Source organism: Semicossyphus pulcher, unplaced genomic scaffold (assembly GCF_022749685.1).
Source record: "Semicossyphus pulcher isolate SPU_LCO1_2020_fin unplaced genomic scaffold, fSemPul1.0.p SCAF_19, whole genome shotgun sequence".
NCBI lineage: Eukaryota > Metazoa > Chordata > Actinopteri > Labriformes > Labridae > Semicossyphus > Semicossyphus pulcher.
Window position 1 is genome coordinate 18,041,628 of NW_027211692.1, and position 13,307 is coordinate 18,054,934.

The 13,307-nt window shown below is 39.8% G+C and overlaps 1 protein-coding gene across 3 annotated transcripts in view; it reads right to left on the minus strand.

Moving 5' to 3' along the window:
* The window catches only part of dync2h1 (dynein cytoplasmic 2 heavy chain 1), a 134,133-nt gene that overhangs the window by 86,457 nt on the left and 34,369 nt on the right, over positions 1 to 13,307 (minus strand). For 2 of the 3 annotated variants that reach the window (XM_069668839.1, XM_069668840.1), the window contains exons 50-60: positions 12,336 to 12,475; positions 8,800 to 8,942; positions 7,610 to 7,734; positions 7,069 to 7,317; positions 6,738 to 6,846; positions 3,991 to 4,104; positions 3,371 to 3,513; positions 3,029 to 3,104; positions 2,687 to 2,850; positions 1,317 to 1,454; positions 8 to 121 (exon numbers count right to left, since the gene is read on the minus strand). In XM_069668839.1, the coding sequence (XP_069524940.1) occupies positions 8 to 121; positions 1,317 to 1,454; positions 2,687 to 2,850; positions 3,029 to 3,104; positions 3,371 to 3,513; positions 3,991 to 4,104; positions 6,738 to 6,846; positions 7,069 to 7,317; positions 7,610 to 7,734; positions 8,800 to 8,942; positions 12,336 to 12,475 (1,515 nt within the window). Of the gene's footprint in view, positions 1 to 7; positions 122 to 1,316; positions 1,455 to 2,686; positions 2,851 to 3,022; positions 3,105 to 3,370; positions 3,514 to 3,990; positions 4,105 to 6,737; positions 6,847 to 7,068; positions 7,318 to 7,609; positions 7,735 to 8,799; positions 8,965 to 12,335; positions 12,476 to 13,307 lie in introns of all 3 variants that reach the window. The other variant, XM_069668841.1, reaches the window with a different exon arrangement.

Consider the following 13,307-nt stretch of genomic DNA (forward strand, 5'->3'; position numbering starts at 1 on the left):
AACTTGCCTGCACTTCCTTCAGCTCGTCATCTATTTTGGATTTTCTCTCTTCAATCTTGGAGACTTCATGAGCCATCTTCCCTTTGATCTTTTCCATTTCTGTCTTCTGGTCACTGGCGTTCTGTGTAAGCAAAGAGATTGTGTGATGAGTTTAATGTTGGTTTGAAAATACAGCCTTCAAAACATTTCAGATGATTGTGACATACAGTGCACTGCCTTCAACTTGTGATTCAACAAGAAAACTCTATCCCTGGCCCAGAGATATTACAAATTAAACCTTTTAAAATGAAAATTAGTTTTCAGTGCTTCAATTCTGATGCATCAGACATACAGCCCCAGTCCTCAGCAGAGTAAAGATGATATATTTAGTTTAGTGACATTCAGATGAGACAGAGTGATTTAAGGGAAATGGGAGAAAGGCTAAACTTTTGAATGCAAAATTTTTATTGATTGTTTTCCCATCCCTCCAATTCTCCCCTTGTCAGGTCTTGACTCTCTTATTCTCTCTCTAAATCTAATTTTACTCCCTTTTCCACTGGATGTTCCCATCTTCCCCAAGCGTCTATCGCTCTTCCACCTAGTTTGTTTCAAATCTGCATCTCTTCGTCCCCGTCCTCCTCCCTTTTTTGCGTCCCTGCTGCGTCCATCTCTACAGGAGACAAAGCCACTACAGCCCAAAGCAATGAGTCTAGTCATTAATTATCACTCTGCAAACTGACTCGACTGACAGTTTTTTCATTCTCCAGTTCCTTGTTTCTTCTCTCTCCCTCTTTCCTTCCATCTCACTCAAAGAGCAGATTCCCCACAGAGAGACAGACAGAAGGACATCGTAACTAATGAACAAGGTTCAGCTTCCTTTTCCCTGCTTACATCTATCCATCCATCCTCCAGACAGAGTCGGCAGGAGGAATTGGAAACGTGGATATCAAGAGACAGAAAATACTAAAGGGAAACTGACTGAACAAACAAATGTGCATTCCCACAAAAACTAAATAAACAGTGTCGTCACAGCAGGGGAGAAACAGCCATGAGAAATCTAGAAAAAGTTGCTTGTATAATACAATGCAGATGAAGAGGGGAGCTGTGAAGGAGAGAGAAGCAAAGACAAGATAACACACTAGAAGAGAAAGTTTACAGAAGAGAAGAGAGCTAGCAGGGACGAGGGCCACAGTGAGAGTTGAGAGGAGGACAGCCAGAACTTGGAGGAGACATGAAACCCTGCAGGACCTCTGACCAGCCTGCCACTGAGAGTCAAAGTTACACACACTAACAAACACACAGGCACAAACATGCACGCACACAAGACACACACACACCTGCATGGAGGTGGTGATTTCCTGCAGGGCAGAATCTGCCTCCTGTTGTTTAGTCTTCAGCAGCGCACTCTGCTCCGCAGCCCGCCTCTTCAGCTCATCCACTAACGCTTTAGCTTCGTTCAGCTTGGAGACACCGGCCTGCAGACAAGTCAAAAGTATTAAGTCAGAGAAAAATGTCTCAACACTCTGGTAAAATTTGTTTAAATTCATAAGCTCCTGCTATTGTTTGCCAAGTTCTTTTTTTGTTACTTCTACTTACCTTATCTGTAATTGTTGTCATTGCACTGTTCACATTTTTCATGTAAAAACTGAGAATTTATTTGGGTTGGTATTTAATTTGGTATTATTACACATTCATTGTTATTTATTATTTATTATTTTGTTTAGTACGAGTAGTGGTGCTTTTATTTTGAAGTTACAAGTCTTCAAGTTTTCAAGTCTTGCTGGGCTGCCCTCACGTGAGTAAGATTCATCACCTGCAAGCAAGCAGCAAGCATGGACTTCAATGCTCCGCTAAAAGTTTATACTTGACACCTCACAATATTCTCCCATTTGTAGCATGCAGCCAACGAGGTCATTGATTTGTTTGTTTGTATTTTTATTTGGTAAAACGTTAGTCACATGCTGTGCATATTATTATTTACTTTAGCTAACATTGTATTCATATTGTCTCGTTTATACTGTGTGTACTTTTGTTGATGGATATGGAGCTCCCTAAAGGTGAAGCCAAAACATGTTGAGCGCCCCCTGCTGACTGGCTGCAGTATAGGTCAAAAAGACCACCTCCTCCATGTTAAGAGATGGGACATGAGTCAAACTATAAAATGAAAACACATGCCAAAATACATTTCTGTCATTATAGTTAGTTCTTATCATGCTGATTTACGTCCGAGTGTTAATTTTTCGGACAAGTTTATATTTATTTATTATTATTTTTAATCAGTTATTTGATGCTCTAAAAAGGATGATTGACAGCTCTGTTGACAAATACAGCTCCTGCAGCCGATCTCTTTTGGATTAGCAGAGTAGAGGAGGAACGGCGAGAGGAAGCGTAACTAAAACAATCACTACAGTCATGGAAGTTCACAAATCTGGGAACGTCTGCTTCAGACCAACACAAGAAGTTGTTTTGCTGTTAAGCACGCCGGTGTGCGGGATCTTTGCTGTTTTTTCGGTAAGTTAAGTTTGTGTTTTGGTTAGCGCAAATGGCTACGGTGGCGTCACCCGCCGATCTCTACTGTGCAGACTCTGGCTCCAAAAGACGTCAACAGTGCAAGATGGCAGCGCCTATCACAGGGGCTATTTTGGCATCAATTCAATGACAAAAAACAGTCATTTATATGGACCTTGTACCATAGCTGATATTGTACCTGCAGATGCTGTTGTCTCGTTGTGAGCTGGCTCTGCTTCCGGCTGTACAATGCAGTGTAAACATGCAGAAAGGCCATGTACTGGCTGGGTGTTGCGCCACGTTCTCTACATGACTCATGGACCATCAGGAACAAGCGGCACAGGTCTCCCTGGGCAGAACCTGCTGGGAGCAAAGGATGAAAAGGCTCCTGAGCACAAACTGGTTTGAATTTAGGAGGTCAAATTCATAACATAAAACACACCCAAAATAATAACAATAGATTTCAAATAGTTATTTATTTAAATAGGTCATTTTCTCATTAAGTATGGACTTTTATCTGATCATGTGGTCCTACCTGTGCTTTTCCCCTTTGCTGCTATGTCTCTTTCATTCTCCTCCCCTCCTCCTTCTGTCTTTGCCAGCAGCAGCTCAGGAATCTAACGGGAACAGGCATTCATGCATGGATTAAAAAAAACGACTTTATGTCAACTATTAGAATGCCAGAAAATCGGTCTGATTCTTGCACACAGCAGTCTGTCTTTCAGTGTTTCTTGGTATATGTGAATCTCTTTACTGAGCACATTTAACCACCATTTTTATGGTACATACTTGAGTAAACTTTATCAGCAATTGCTCATTTAATATCTGTTTTCAAATCTTGGTACTATACATCTTATCTTCCTCCTCCTGCTACTTCACTAACCTTCTTCATGCTACTTTCAGACCATCCTTCCATCCACTGGACTGAACACTTGCGGTAGAAAGCGGGGTTACTCTCACAGTTGATTGTAAAGTTAGAGTTGGAGCAGTCCATGATCAGAACAATGTGGAGGTTCTGCTGGATTCCTTTAGAGGTTTGGCACACAACATGTAGCATAAGAGTTGGGGAATAAAAATAGTGGAGGTGTTATTCACAATAGACACAGGTAATTAGAGGGAAACAGAGACAGGAGGGAGCAGTGGGACAGCAGGCACTAGTTTTTGTGTCACAGATATTTTCCCTTTTAGCTTGTAGTTTCCTGACAGAGTGGGATATTGAAGGTGAGCAGCGAGCTCTTTAGTTGGTTTATTTTGACAATAAACAAGCGATTGATTTCATTTCCAAGCAGCAACATTAACCTCAGTGACACTGCAACATTTTTACAGTGCACTCATCACTGCACAGCAGGGAAACGCAGCAATAGTCTGAATCACAGGAGAGAACAGAGAGAACAATCAGAGGAAAGAAATGACACGTGTAGTGGACATAGATGGGAAAAGATCAAAGAAAGGAAATACAGACAGACAGAGAGAATGTGCTGTCAACAAATATACAATACTGACTATAGGAAAAGTAGTTATAAAGTGGTCCAGTGAATCCATCCTGAGAAGCAGCATCTTTGAGAGGGGAGAGGAGAGGCTCCAGTTCTTCTGGGGTGTACAGACCTGGGACCTCACCTAAAACATGACACAAACAAAGATACATACTACCATCTGAAACACAGTATGGCTAAGATACATTCACATTAAGCTATGAAAACTATGAAACGTTTACTGCATAGTATTTGTTACAGAGCATGGTTCATATTCAAATGCAAGTACAGTACACTCTGGGCTTGGGCTGCAATAGTGATGTGTTTATTACTTAAAGGATTTAATGCACACAAATAGTATACAAACCTCTTACTTACTTAATTTTTTTTACTTATTTCTTTTGCTTAAACTTGTCATGAGTTCTTATTGTTTAATTTTGTATTTAATATATTGTGTTCTTGTCTTGATTTAGTCTTGTTTAGTTATGTAATTCATTTGTGTTTCATTGTCTAGAGATTTTCTGTTTGAGTTCTGCTTTCACAGTCCTGAGTTTTGTTTTTAGTGTTTCCTGTTTTATTTTGTAGTTCTTGCCCTATGTATGTTTTGTCTTGTTTTACTTCCTGCCTTTGTGTGTTTTCCCGCCTGTTTGATTATGTGCCCTGCCCTTATTGTTTTCACCTGCTCCCTTGATGGTCTCACCTGTGTCCGATTAGTTTCACCTCCCCAGTGTATTTAGTCTTTGTCTTCCCTTGTCCCTGTGCTAGTTCGTTGTGATCCATCGTACATGAGTCTATGTCGTCCATCTCTGGAGTTTTGTCTATGTCCCTTACTCTGGATTATCTTCATGCCTCCCCTGATTTCCTAGTGTTCCTTGGATTACCCTGTTCCTGGTTTTGTTTGTAAGTTTTTTTGCTGTTTCTTTTGATTTTCCTTTTTGTCTTTTGTTTATTAAATCTAAGCATCTAAGTCTGCATCTGGGTCCTCACCTTTTTGTTTAAATCATAACCGTGACAAAACTTGACAGCTTTATATGTCAAACCCGGGGCCGCCACATCGTCTGTAGCCTCTGTGTACTGGACATGTGACTTAACGACTGAGCTAAACCGACGCCGCAACTTGGAATGGAATATTTGAAACTTTTTTAAAAGCAAAACTAAAGACCTACCTTTTTAGTCTGGCTTTTAACTGAATTTCACTTGATTTAACTATATTTATCAACTTATTTTTCTCTTTTGCATCTTAGTCTGTGTTATAAAGTGTGCAGACCCGCAAAATGATAGATTTGTTTTGATTATGAGGAAGGTGTACATTCCTCATTTGTAATTTCTGTCAATTGTACATAATAATTGTTAAATATGTGTGAATTAAACTTCATGATTTCTTTTATTTTCTGTTTGAATTTATGATAAAATGCGGTGTTTTCATTATTTATTCCTTTTAAAATGGCCGCTTGCGCTTTTGAGTTCAGTATTTTTCCTTTGTTCACTTATGCTTAAGTGTAATCAACTCCTGGAGAGGTGAGATTAAGTTCACCTGTGGTCAAGATGGCACTGATTACAGAGGTCACCTGTGATTGGCCTAAAAGCAAAGTATAAAAGGTGTGTGAACTCAACTGTTGGATTGATGTGTCAGTTTGGAGGTGAGGGCTATGAGGAGAGCCTGTGTTTTCTGTTTGAATAACCTCCATTTCTTTTGTCTCTACAGAGGACACTTAATGATGATGTTTGATATTTTATTGATAATGATTTTTTTTTTGCTTGTCTGGATGGCTTGAATAAATCTACACCTCAACTGGTAAATCGTCAACCTGGTTTTGAATCCTTTTTTTGTCTCACTCACACTGCCTGTCATCCAGAAGCGTGACAGTCTGTTTTAGTGAATCATATATTTGTTTAGTGTTCTTATTTAGTGTTTCATTACTTTATTCTAATTTATTTTTATGGATAACCTTCTAATCTTTTATTGTCTTATTTATGTTCTCCATCTTATTTTGCTATTTTGAGTCTTAACATTTTAATCCTACCTCCCAGTGTTTCCTCATTATGAATTCATGATAGTATCTCCTCAGCTTCGCCAGTTCATGTTTTTATTGAGCCTTCTATATACAGCATGTTTTTATTTTGCCTTGTGCATGAATTGGGAGGTGGGGATGCTGATTTTGTTTTTATTTATGTTCCGTCTATGTAAAGCACTTTGTGCTACATTGTTACATGTATGAAAAGTGCTATACAACTTAAGTCTGATTGATTTACTTTGAACAAGACTAGGTCAAAACCTAGTATGTGGCTGACTGCATTAGGTCAATGTGCACTTTTGTGGACGTAGGTGAGGGTAGCGGACGAGCAGTGGAGGAGCAGCCCCGCCTACTCTCCGAACAAAGTATCCAGAGCCATATAGAGTCGCGTCAGTGGAGGTCCAATATGCTCCATGATCCGCCATTGCGATTTTGCAACTCTCTCTACGGCTCTGAAAGTACCCTCACTCACTCAGTCAGTCAGACCCGTGTCTAGGGCTGACCCCGGAGGTCAGCCAAAATTAAATGTGCTCACTGGAGTCTTGACATCACCAGGTACCAGAGGAGAGATTTAAGAAAAGCTAACCATCTCATAGCTACTGTTACATGTTTAGCGTACAGACCTTGGAAAGTTATCAATCATCCCTTTAACTCTTTTCAGGAAAGCAAAAAAAAAATCCCCAAATTAGAAAATGTACCTAAACTTCTGAAAGAATTCAATTTATGCTTTAAAAAAGTAATAAAAAACAAATGTGATACAAACCTGATGACAGCAGACTGTTGACCATCTCTAAGAAAGCTGGGTGAACAAACTGATAATCTTCCAGCAGTAGAACAACCTGTTGGCCCTCCAGACCAGCCAGCTGCATCACCTACACAAACAGTACACCTACATTTGATACACACATATCCACGACACATCACAGGTATACTAAAGATCGTTTGGTGAATTCCCTGTGTTTAAGCTTTAAATACTACCTACAGGAGCCATTCAATAAATCATTCCTCAATTTAAATCTGTAAACGTGCCTTTAAATCTGTAAGTGTTGAACTTGACACAATGTGAACTGATAGAAAAGAAAATCCCCTCTAACCGTCTTGAGATCATTGCTGAAGTGCTTTAGGGTGTAACCCCGGGAGATTTTGGGTGTGAACAATGTGTATCCATGCATGTGTGACACCAGGCACGTGGCTGTGTGCCGACCAACTCCGCTCCGGCCAGCCAGGAGCAGAGAGCCACCGGGTCGGCTCAGCACACGATCCACCCTGGACACAAAGTCACACACTTCCCAGAACAGGAGAAGATCCAGCTCCCTGTTATCGCGGCTGTACAGCACGACTCCCTGGATGAAGAAACGGAAGGAACACACAGGTGAGGAAATGCCCAACAGACACTCTGACAAATACAAATGAAAAGGGAAAACAAAGAAACACAACCAAATGAATGAGACAGGAAAATAAAAGCTGCGGCAGCAGATACAAGACGCACAAATATTCACATCTATTCATCTATAAAATGTAGAGAGCAATACTTTGAATCATGCAGAAAAGCCTTTTTTCTATGTCAAAAACACCTTCATCCAACAAGCCTGAGCACACACATAACACAGCAGACAACAGTTCCTCACTGTGTACCTTCTGTATAACTTGTTTCAGGTCAGCAGAATCCAAGCATCCCAGTTGTTTACCATGAGGAGGTAGAGGCTGGCCTGGAGCCATTACAGCTCCTTCAGAGGCCCCCCATGTCACATAGAAACCATCTGCACACAGGGGAGGTATTTCAGGCTGTTAGCAAGACAACTCCATCTGTGATCATTAAAAGGCATACACCACAAGTTGTCTAATGACAAAAATACAGAAAACTATGAGCAATGCGAAGGCAGTACTGTCAGAAAAAAGAACTTAAACCAGTGAAACATAAAAAATGTAATAAAATGTCTGTCAGAATGTGCAACATGTGCATCCTGATTTGTTCAGAAATCCTGCAGCTAACATACCAGATGTTGTGCAGAATCAGGCAGGTGTTTGTTTTGCAGGCAGACTACACTTAAAGCCACAGCAGAGAAGAGGCATTCCCTCTAAGGCTACAAAACACAATCATTCAGCTGATGCTCCCTCACAGCTTATATATATAAAGGCAGACAGCTTATGGTTATATTCAAGAGTATAGACAATGGCAATAGGTTGGTTGAGAAGGGTTGACAGGAATATTCAAGCTTTTGTAAGATACTGCTCTGTCTCTGCCATCATTGCCAGGTGCCACGTTGGGGGATATTGCAGTTTAAAAGAGACAGTTTCGTGTCTCTCAGTCGCTGAGCGACACGAAACTGTCTCTTTTATGTATGCTCCTCCAATTGTGTTTAGTTTCAGCTTTTGGTGAGCTGCTTCTTGGTATGACACTGTAGCTAGGAGCACACTTCGGATGCGTTGGTGTGAGAAAATTATTTTTTCCTTTAGGCCTCTGTCTCTCGTTATTACACCTCTCGGAGTTGAGCCAGCTTTCTTCGCATGCTTTTCTTTACACTGGCTTTGGCTTGCTCTTGCCGAAATTTGCCAACCATTTTTAGTGTTAGTGAGCAAATACGTACTAGGCATAGCACATGGAACAAGTTTTCCTACTCCACTGTGTACCTTTGTTTGTAAGGAGGGATGACTAACTGAACTGTATCTGTATTCATCTTTATCTTTTAGTCATGAGGGGCCCGACGTGTGGACGACAGTAGATTTGACACTGATGTGACTCTTCATTCTTTAAGTTGACAGAAAAGTGTAGCATCTGCATTTTTGTTCAAAGTTTATGTCAACAAGAATAAATTATCTCATACCTGTCATGTTGTCGAGAGCATCTGAGCCCCAGTCTCCCCTTATGATGGAGGAGAGGATGTTATCAAAGGTGTGAAGGTCTTTAGAGGAAACTAGCTGGTCCCTGAACAGCCTCCTGGCCTCGTATGCCACCACCTCCAACACGCTGTCTGTCACATTAGATTGAGCTAAAAAGAAATACATGAGACACATACACACACATATATGTGGATTACCACCCAGCAGGATACCCAAAGAAATGTGCAAGTTGGAATTGAATTATGTTTGTCAATTATTCCATAACACACAAAATGAGTATGTCAATGTTTTTCTTTCTTTACATGTCATACAAGGACACTACAAGCGAGGCATCAACACGAGCCAATGGGCTGTTTTTGGCAGCATCAGATATGACAACAGCACCTCCAAGGGTGAGTCTAAATTTGCTAAATTCCCCCAAGAATCAGCAGCAATGTGCTGCTAGCTAAAAACAGAGTGCTACGTATTGGGACAAGCAAGAATAAGAAGTCTCGAAGGCCACTGGCTTCAACAGTGTCTGTCACATTATATTGAAAGAGCTGAAGAAGAGAGTTAAACAGAGACACAGACGTCACTCCAGGGTATTCCTGGTACATTAAATTTTAAAGAACACGAAGGAAAAGAAAACACTTGAAGAGAGAAGTTGTCATGCTAAACATCTTCCATGCCTATGGCTTTCAAATGTTATCCTTGCCTGAAAACCACCTCAGTGGTGATTCTATCGGCAGAACCAGTAAAGAAAAAAATATTCTGGCTCTGTAGGGGCAGTAATAAAATATGATATAATAAAAATGTATGAAAAACAGGGCTGGGACAAAATATCAATACGGCAATATATCATCGTCCTGACTCGTGCGATACAATTATTGATAGGCTGGCACCAAATATCGATATTTTAAATCACCGCGTCACTACTTCATGACTCCTCACAGGCCCTCATGACATGGATGAGGGTAACGTGAACGGAAATTAATTGGGCGAAGAAGAAGATACTGGCTGCTTCTCATGTCTCGGTGTGTCCGAAACCGCATACCATTATACTAATCATACTAATCACACTAACCGTGGCGTAAAATTGAGTATGTCATGCGTTCCCATCTCATAGTATGCAATTTTGTGTATGCGAGAAATGCCCGGATGTATACTAGATCGGCTCAGATATTTGAATATGAGACGGGAGCTCACTGGTTGTACTCAACCGCCCCAAAATGCATTGCGGCTATTCAGCTTCTACTATGGCGGAGATGGACCGGAGATCAGACCGGACATACGTAAACGATTAAGTCACTTTACAGGGTGCCTTGAAACCGACTATAAACAATGGTGGTTCTGAGTCAACATCTGAGTAAAAATATCATAAATTGAAAAGTAGCAAAAACAGAAAACCCTGTTAACTTTTCTTACGGATGAATGAATGAATGAATTCAGAGGGAGCAGGCGATTCTCTCTGGCAGCAGGTAACACTTTTTACATGTGAGATTGATCATCAATGAGGTCGGGTTTGATCAGCATGACGTGATTTCTATTTTCCCTGAGACTTTTAGCCTAATAAATAATTTCCATAGCTCATGAACAAAACAGTATTTGGGCTTATCAAATAATGAATTCAGATCAGAGTACCACTTATCAAAAATGTAAATAATGAAAAAATAATATAAAGGCATAGTGCTGGTAAGAAATGTCCGTATTGCTCTAAGCAGCAGGAACACAGATTGCAGCCAATTCTTCATGTGCAGGTGTTTGTTAAACAGGTAAAAGCAGCCATTGTGATGCATCATTATATGATTGTCTTGCAATATATCAATTATCGCAGAATTGCTGTATCGTGATATTATCGTTATCGTGGGCCACGTATCGCATCGTAGCGTGAGTTACTGTGTGATTCCCACCCCTAATGAACAATATATTTTTCTTTATAAAAAACCACACAAATAAAGGAATAATTGATGTGACGTGAATTTGTTATTGAAGAATTGGGACTAAATGTTAAAACATATCCACTTCGGTGGCAGCATAAGTAAACAAAACAATGTCTCTTTATAAACTTTTCATATTTTTACATTTTTGTCCTGTAAGTTTGTGTTACTTAACGGCTGACATCTGCAGCGACAGATGTTTCTGAGATAAACTGAAATTGGCTGGTTATATAAACTAATGTTACGTATCTGTCAGTTAGTAAAATGCTTTGTTATGCTCGAAGTACATTGCTGCATAAGACCTACACAATAAATCTGGAGATCAAATTTCTTCTTCTGCTAACGAGGAAATATAAACAATCATGCTTTGACTTGGACACAAACAAGCAGTTAAAATATCTGCGAAATTTAAAAGAACTTTCACAGAATCTGACTTGCGATAATGGATTTGTTTTTTCACCGTGGAGGCAACTTAAATTTTGTTTGACATATCATTTCCTCTTTAGTTGATATCTGAGTTCATTATTTACACATCCAGTAGTTATGGAGCAACTTTATCTTTGATTTGGAGTCATTAAAATGGGAAATGAAGTACTAATATTACTTTCAGCTTGGTTTTTCTTACCGATGAACTACTCAGGAAAATATCTGTCTCTCCCAAATGCTTACCTATATTCACCAGATACTTTTTTACTGTGTCTGTATGCCGTTTGGGGCTGGACAGGTATTGTACAGTGTAATTTTACAGCCTTATCACTGGAAAAAGCTGCTTTTCGTGGCATTGTGGCAGAAAAAAAATATTTTGACAGTAAATTTATGGACCGGACAGTTAAACAATGAGCTGAAATTTTCAGGCAGATTCAGGGTCATATTTCTCTTTATGTTCTGCGTGACTCTGAGTTTCCCTGCCACATTGTTTTCACATTGTCATTTGTTATATTGTTATTTCTCGATAATAGCCACTTCAAATTTCAAACACTAGAGTTATGAAAGCATATTCATTGTGATCACAAGCACCCTCAAACGCACCACAAACATCAACACAGTCACAGAATAAAGATAGAGAGGGATTTTTACATACCAAAAAGAATGTAATCAGCAGGAGAGGAAAAAAAAGAGGAAAAAAGAAGTGAGAGCGAGTTAAAAAATGATGAGCAGAGGAAAAGTTAAGTTTGTCTGCTGACTTTACTAATTAAAATAAATGATTTGACTCACTATCACAGCAGGAACACATTGCAATAGGGGAGAAAGAGTGACAGAGGGAGAGAGATGAAGAGACAGCAAAGGGAGAGGATGATAAAAGAGAGGGAGACGGACGAGTGACAGAAAGTGAGGAAGAGAGGAGAGAGGAGGGAAGGAGTGAAGAGGAAGGTGAGAGTTGGAGACAATAGCTTTGACAATAAAACGAAGCCACCTGGTGCTGTCATTTTAATTTTAGCATCAAGAGTGAGTTAATAATGATTTAGTTCCTGAAAACCAGTGGGTCATTCAATCCAACTCACTGTTTTGTTTGCATACAGCAGTGCCTCTGATTAAAAGTCAGTCAGTCTGATTCCAGAGGGTTTCCACATTACAAAAGTCATAAAATGTGCTGAAACACATACAAATAGTATGGGTGATTTCTTGCAAGTGTATGGTTACCTGCAGTGAGGTCATATCGCAGCAGGCTGAGGACCCATTCTGTGAGGATACAGGGGGTAAACAGGTAGTGGCTGTGGTCATCCACTGTAAACTTGGCTTTCACCTAAGCGTAAGGACAGAGGAGGCAATGCATGCATATAAACACAGGACAAAATTCAATGCCATTTGACAAGACGCATTTGATACGAATGTGTAATATGAATTAAGAGTAGGTCACCAAAATAAGAGTCTTTATATGTGTTTATATGTACAGATACTAAACCTCTAAAAGCAAAGTTTCTGTGCCAGTTTGATATAAAATAAAATCCCCATTCTGACTTTTTAAAACATATCATATGGCTATAGGTTTAAAATTCTAGTGCAGTATTGTTGACAAACTTCTGTAAATGTGCAATTATATACTGACTTTTTCACCTCCTTCATTTGAGGTAGTTGGGGAGTAAAAACGACAAGCTATTTCAGCCTTGATTTCCAGTCTTTGTCGCCTTTGCTTGTATTGCTAAGTAGCTGTAAAACTATTCTACGAACAGCGAAAATGAACATTAGTGCAAAGGGTGGATTTTATAGTGTCATCGGCTAACTCAGAGACTCAAAAATATGTATTATCTGATCGAAGAAATGCAGAGCAGAGCAAAGCCAATGCTGCGGCTGCTTGCACACAAAGCGTCCTGGTCCATGAAGGCACTGCCAACAGAGCTCGAAGAGCAGGAAACTCCTCTTTCTTGGTCATTAAGGAATTCATTTCTTAAGTTGATTACATTTACAAACAGCAAAGATGGGAAATCTTCAGGAAATGTGCCACAAATGTCCTCTAATCATATTCTGCACTACTGTGTCACACTGTACATGAGAACCACTATAATACATGTACATGTTTTATTACTGTAGACTTGCAATATTTATCAAAAAACCTGGTGTGCTTCCCAAAACACTGC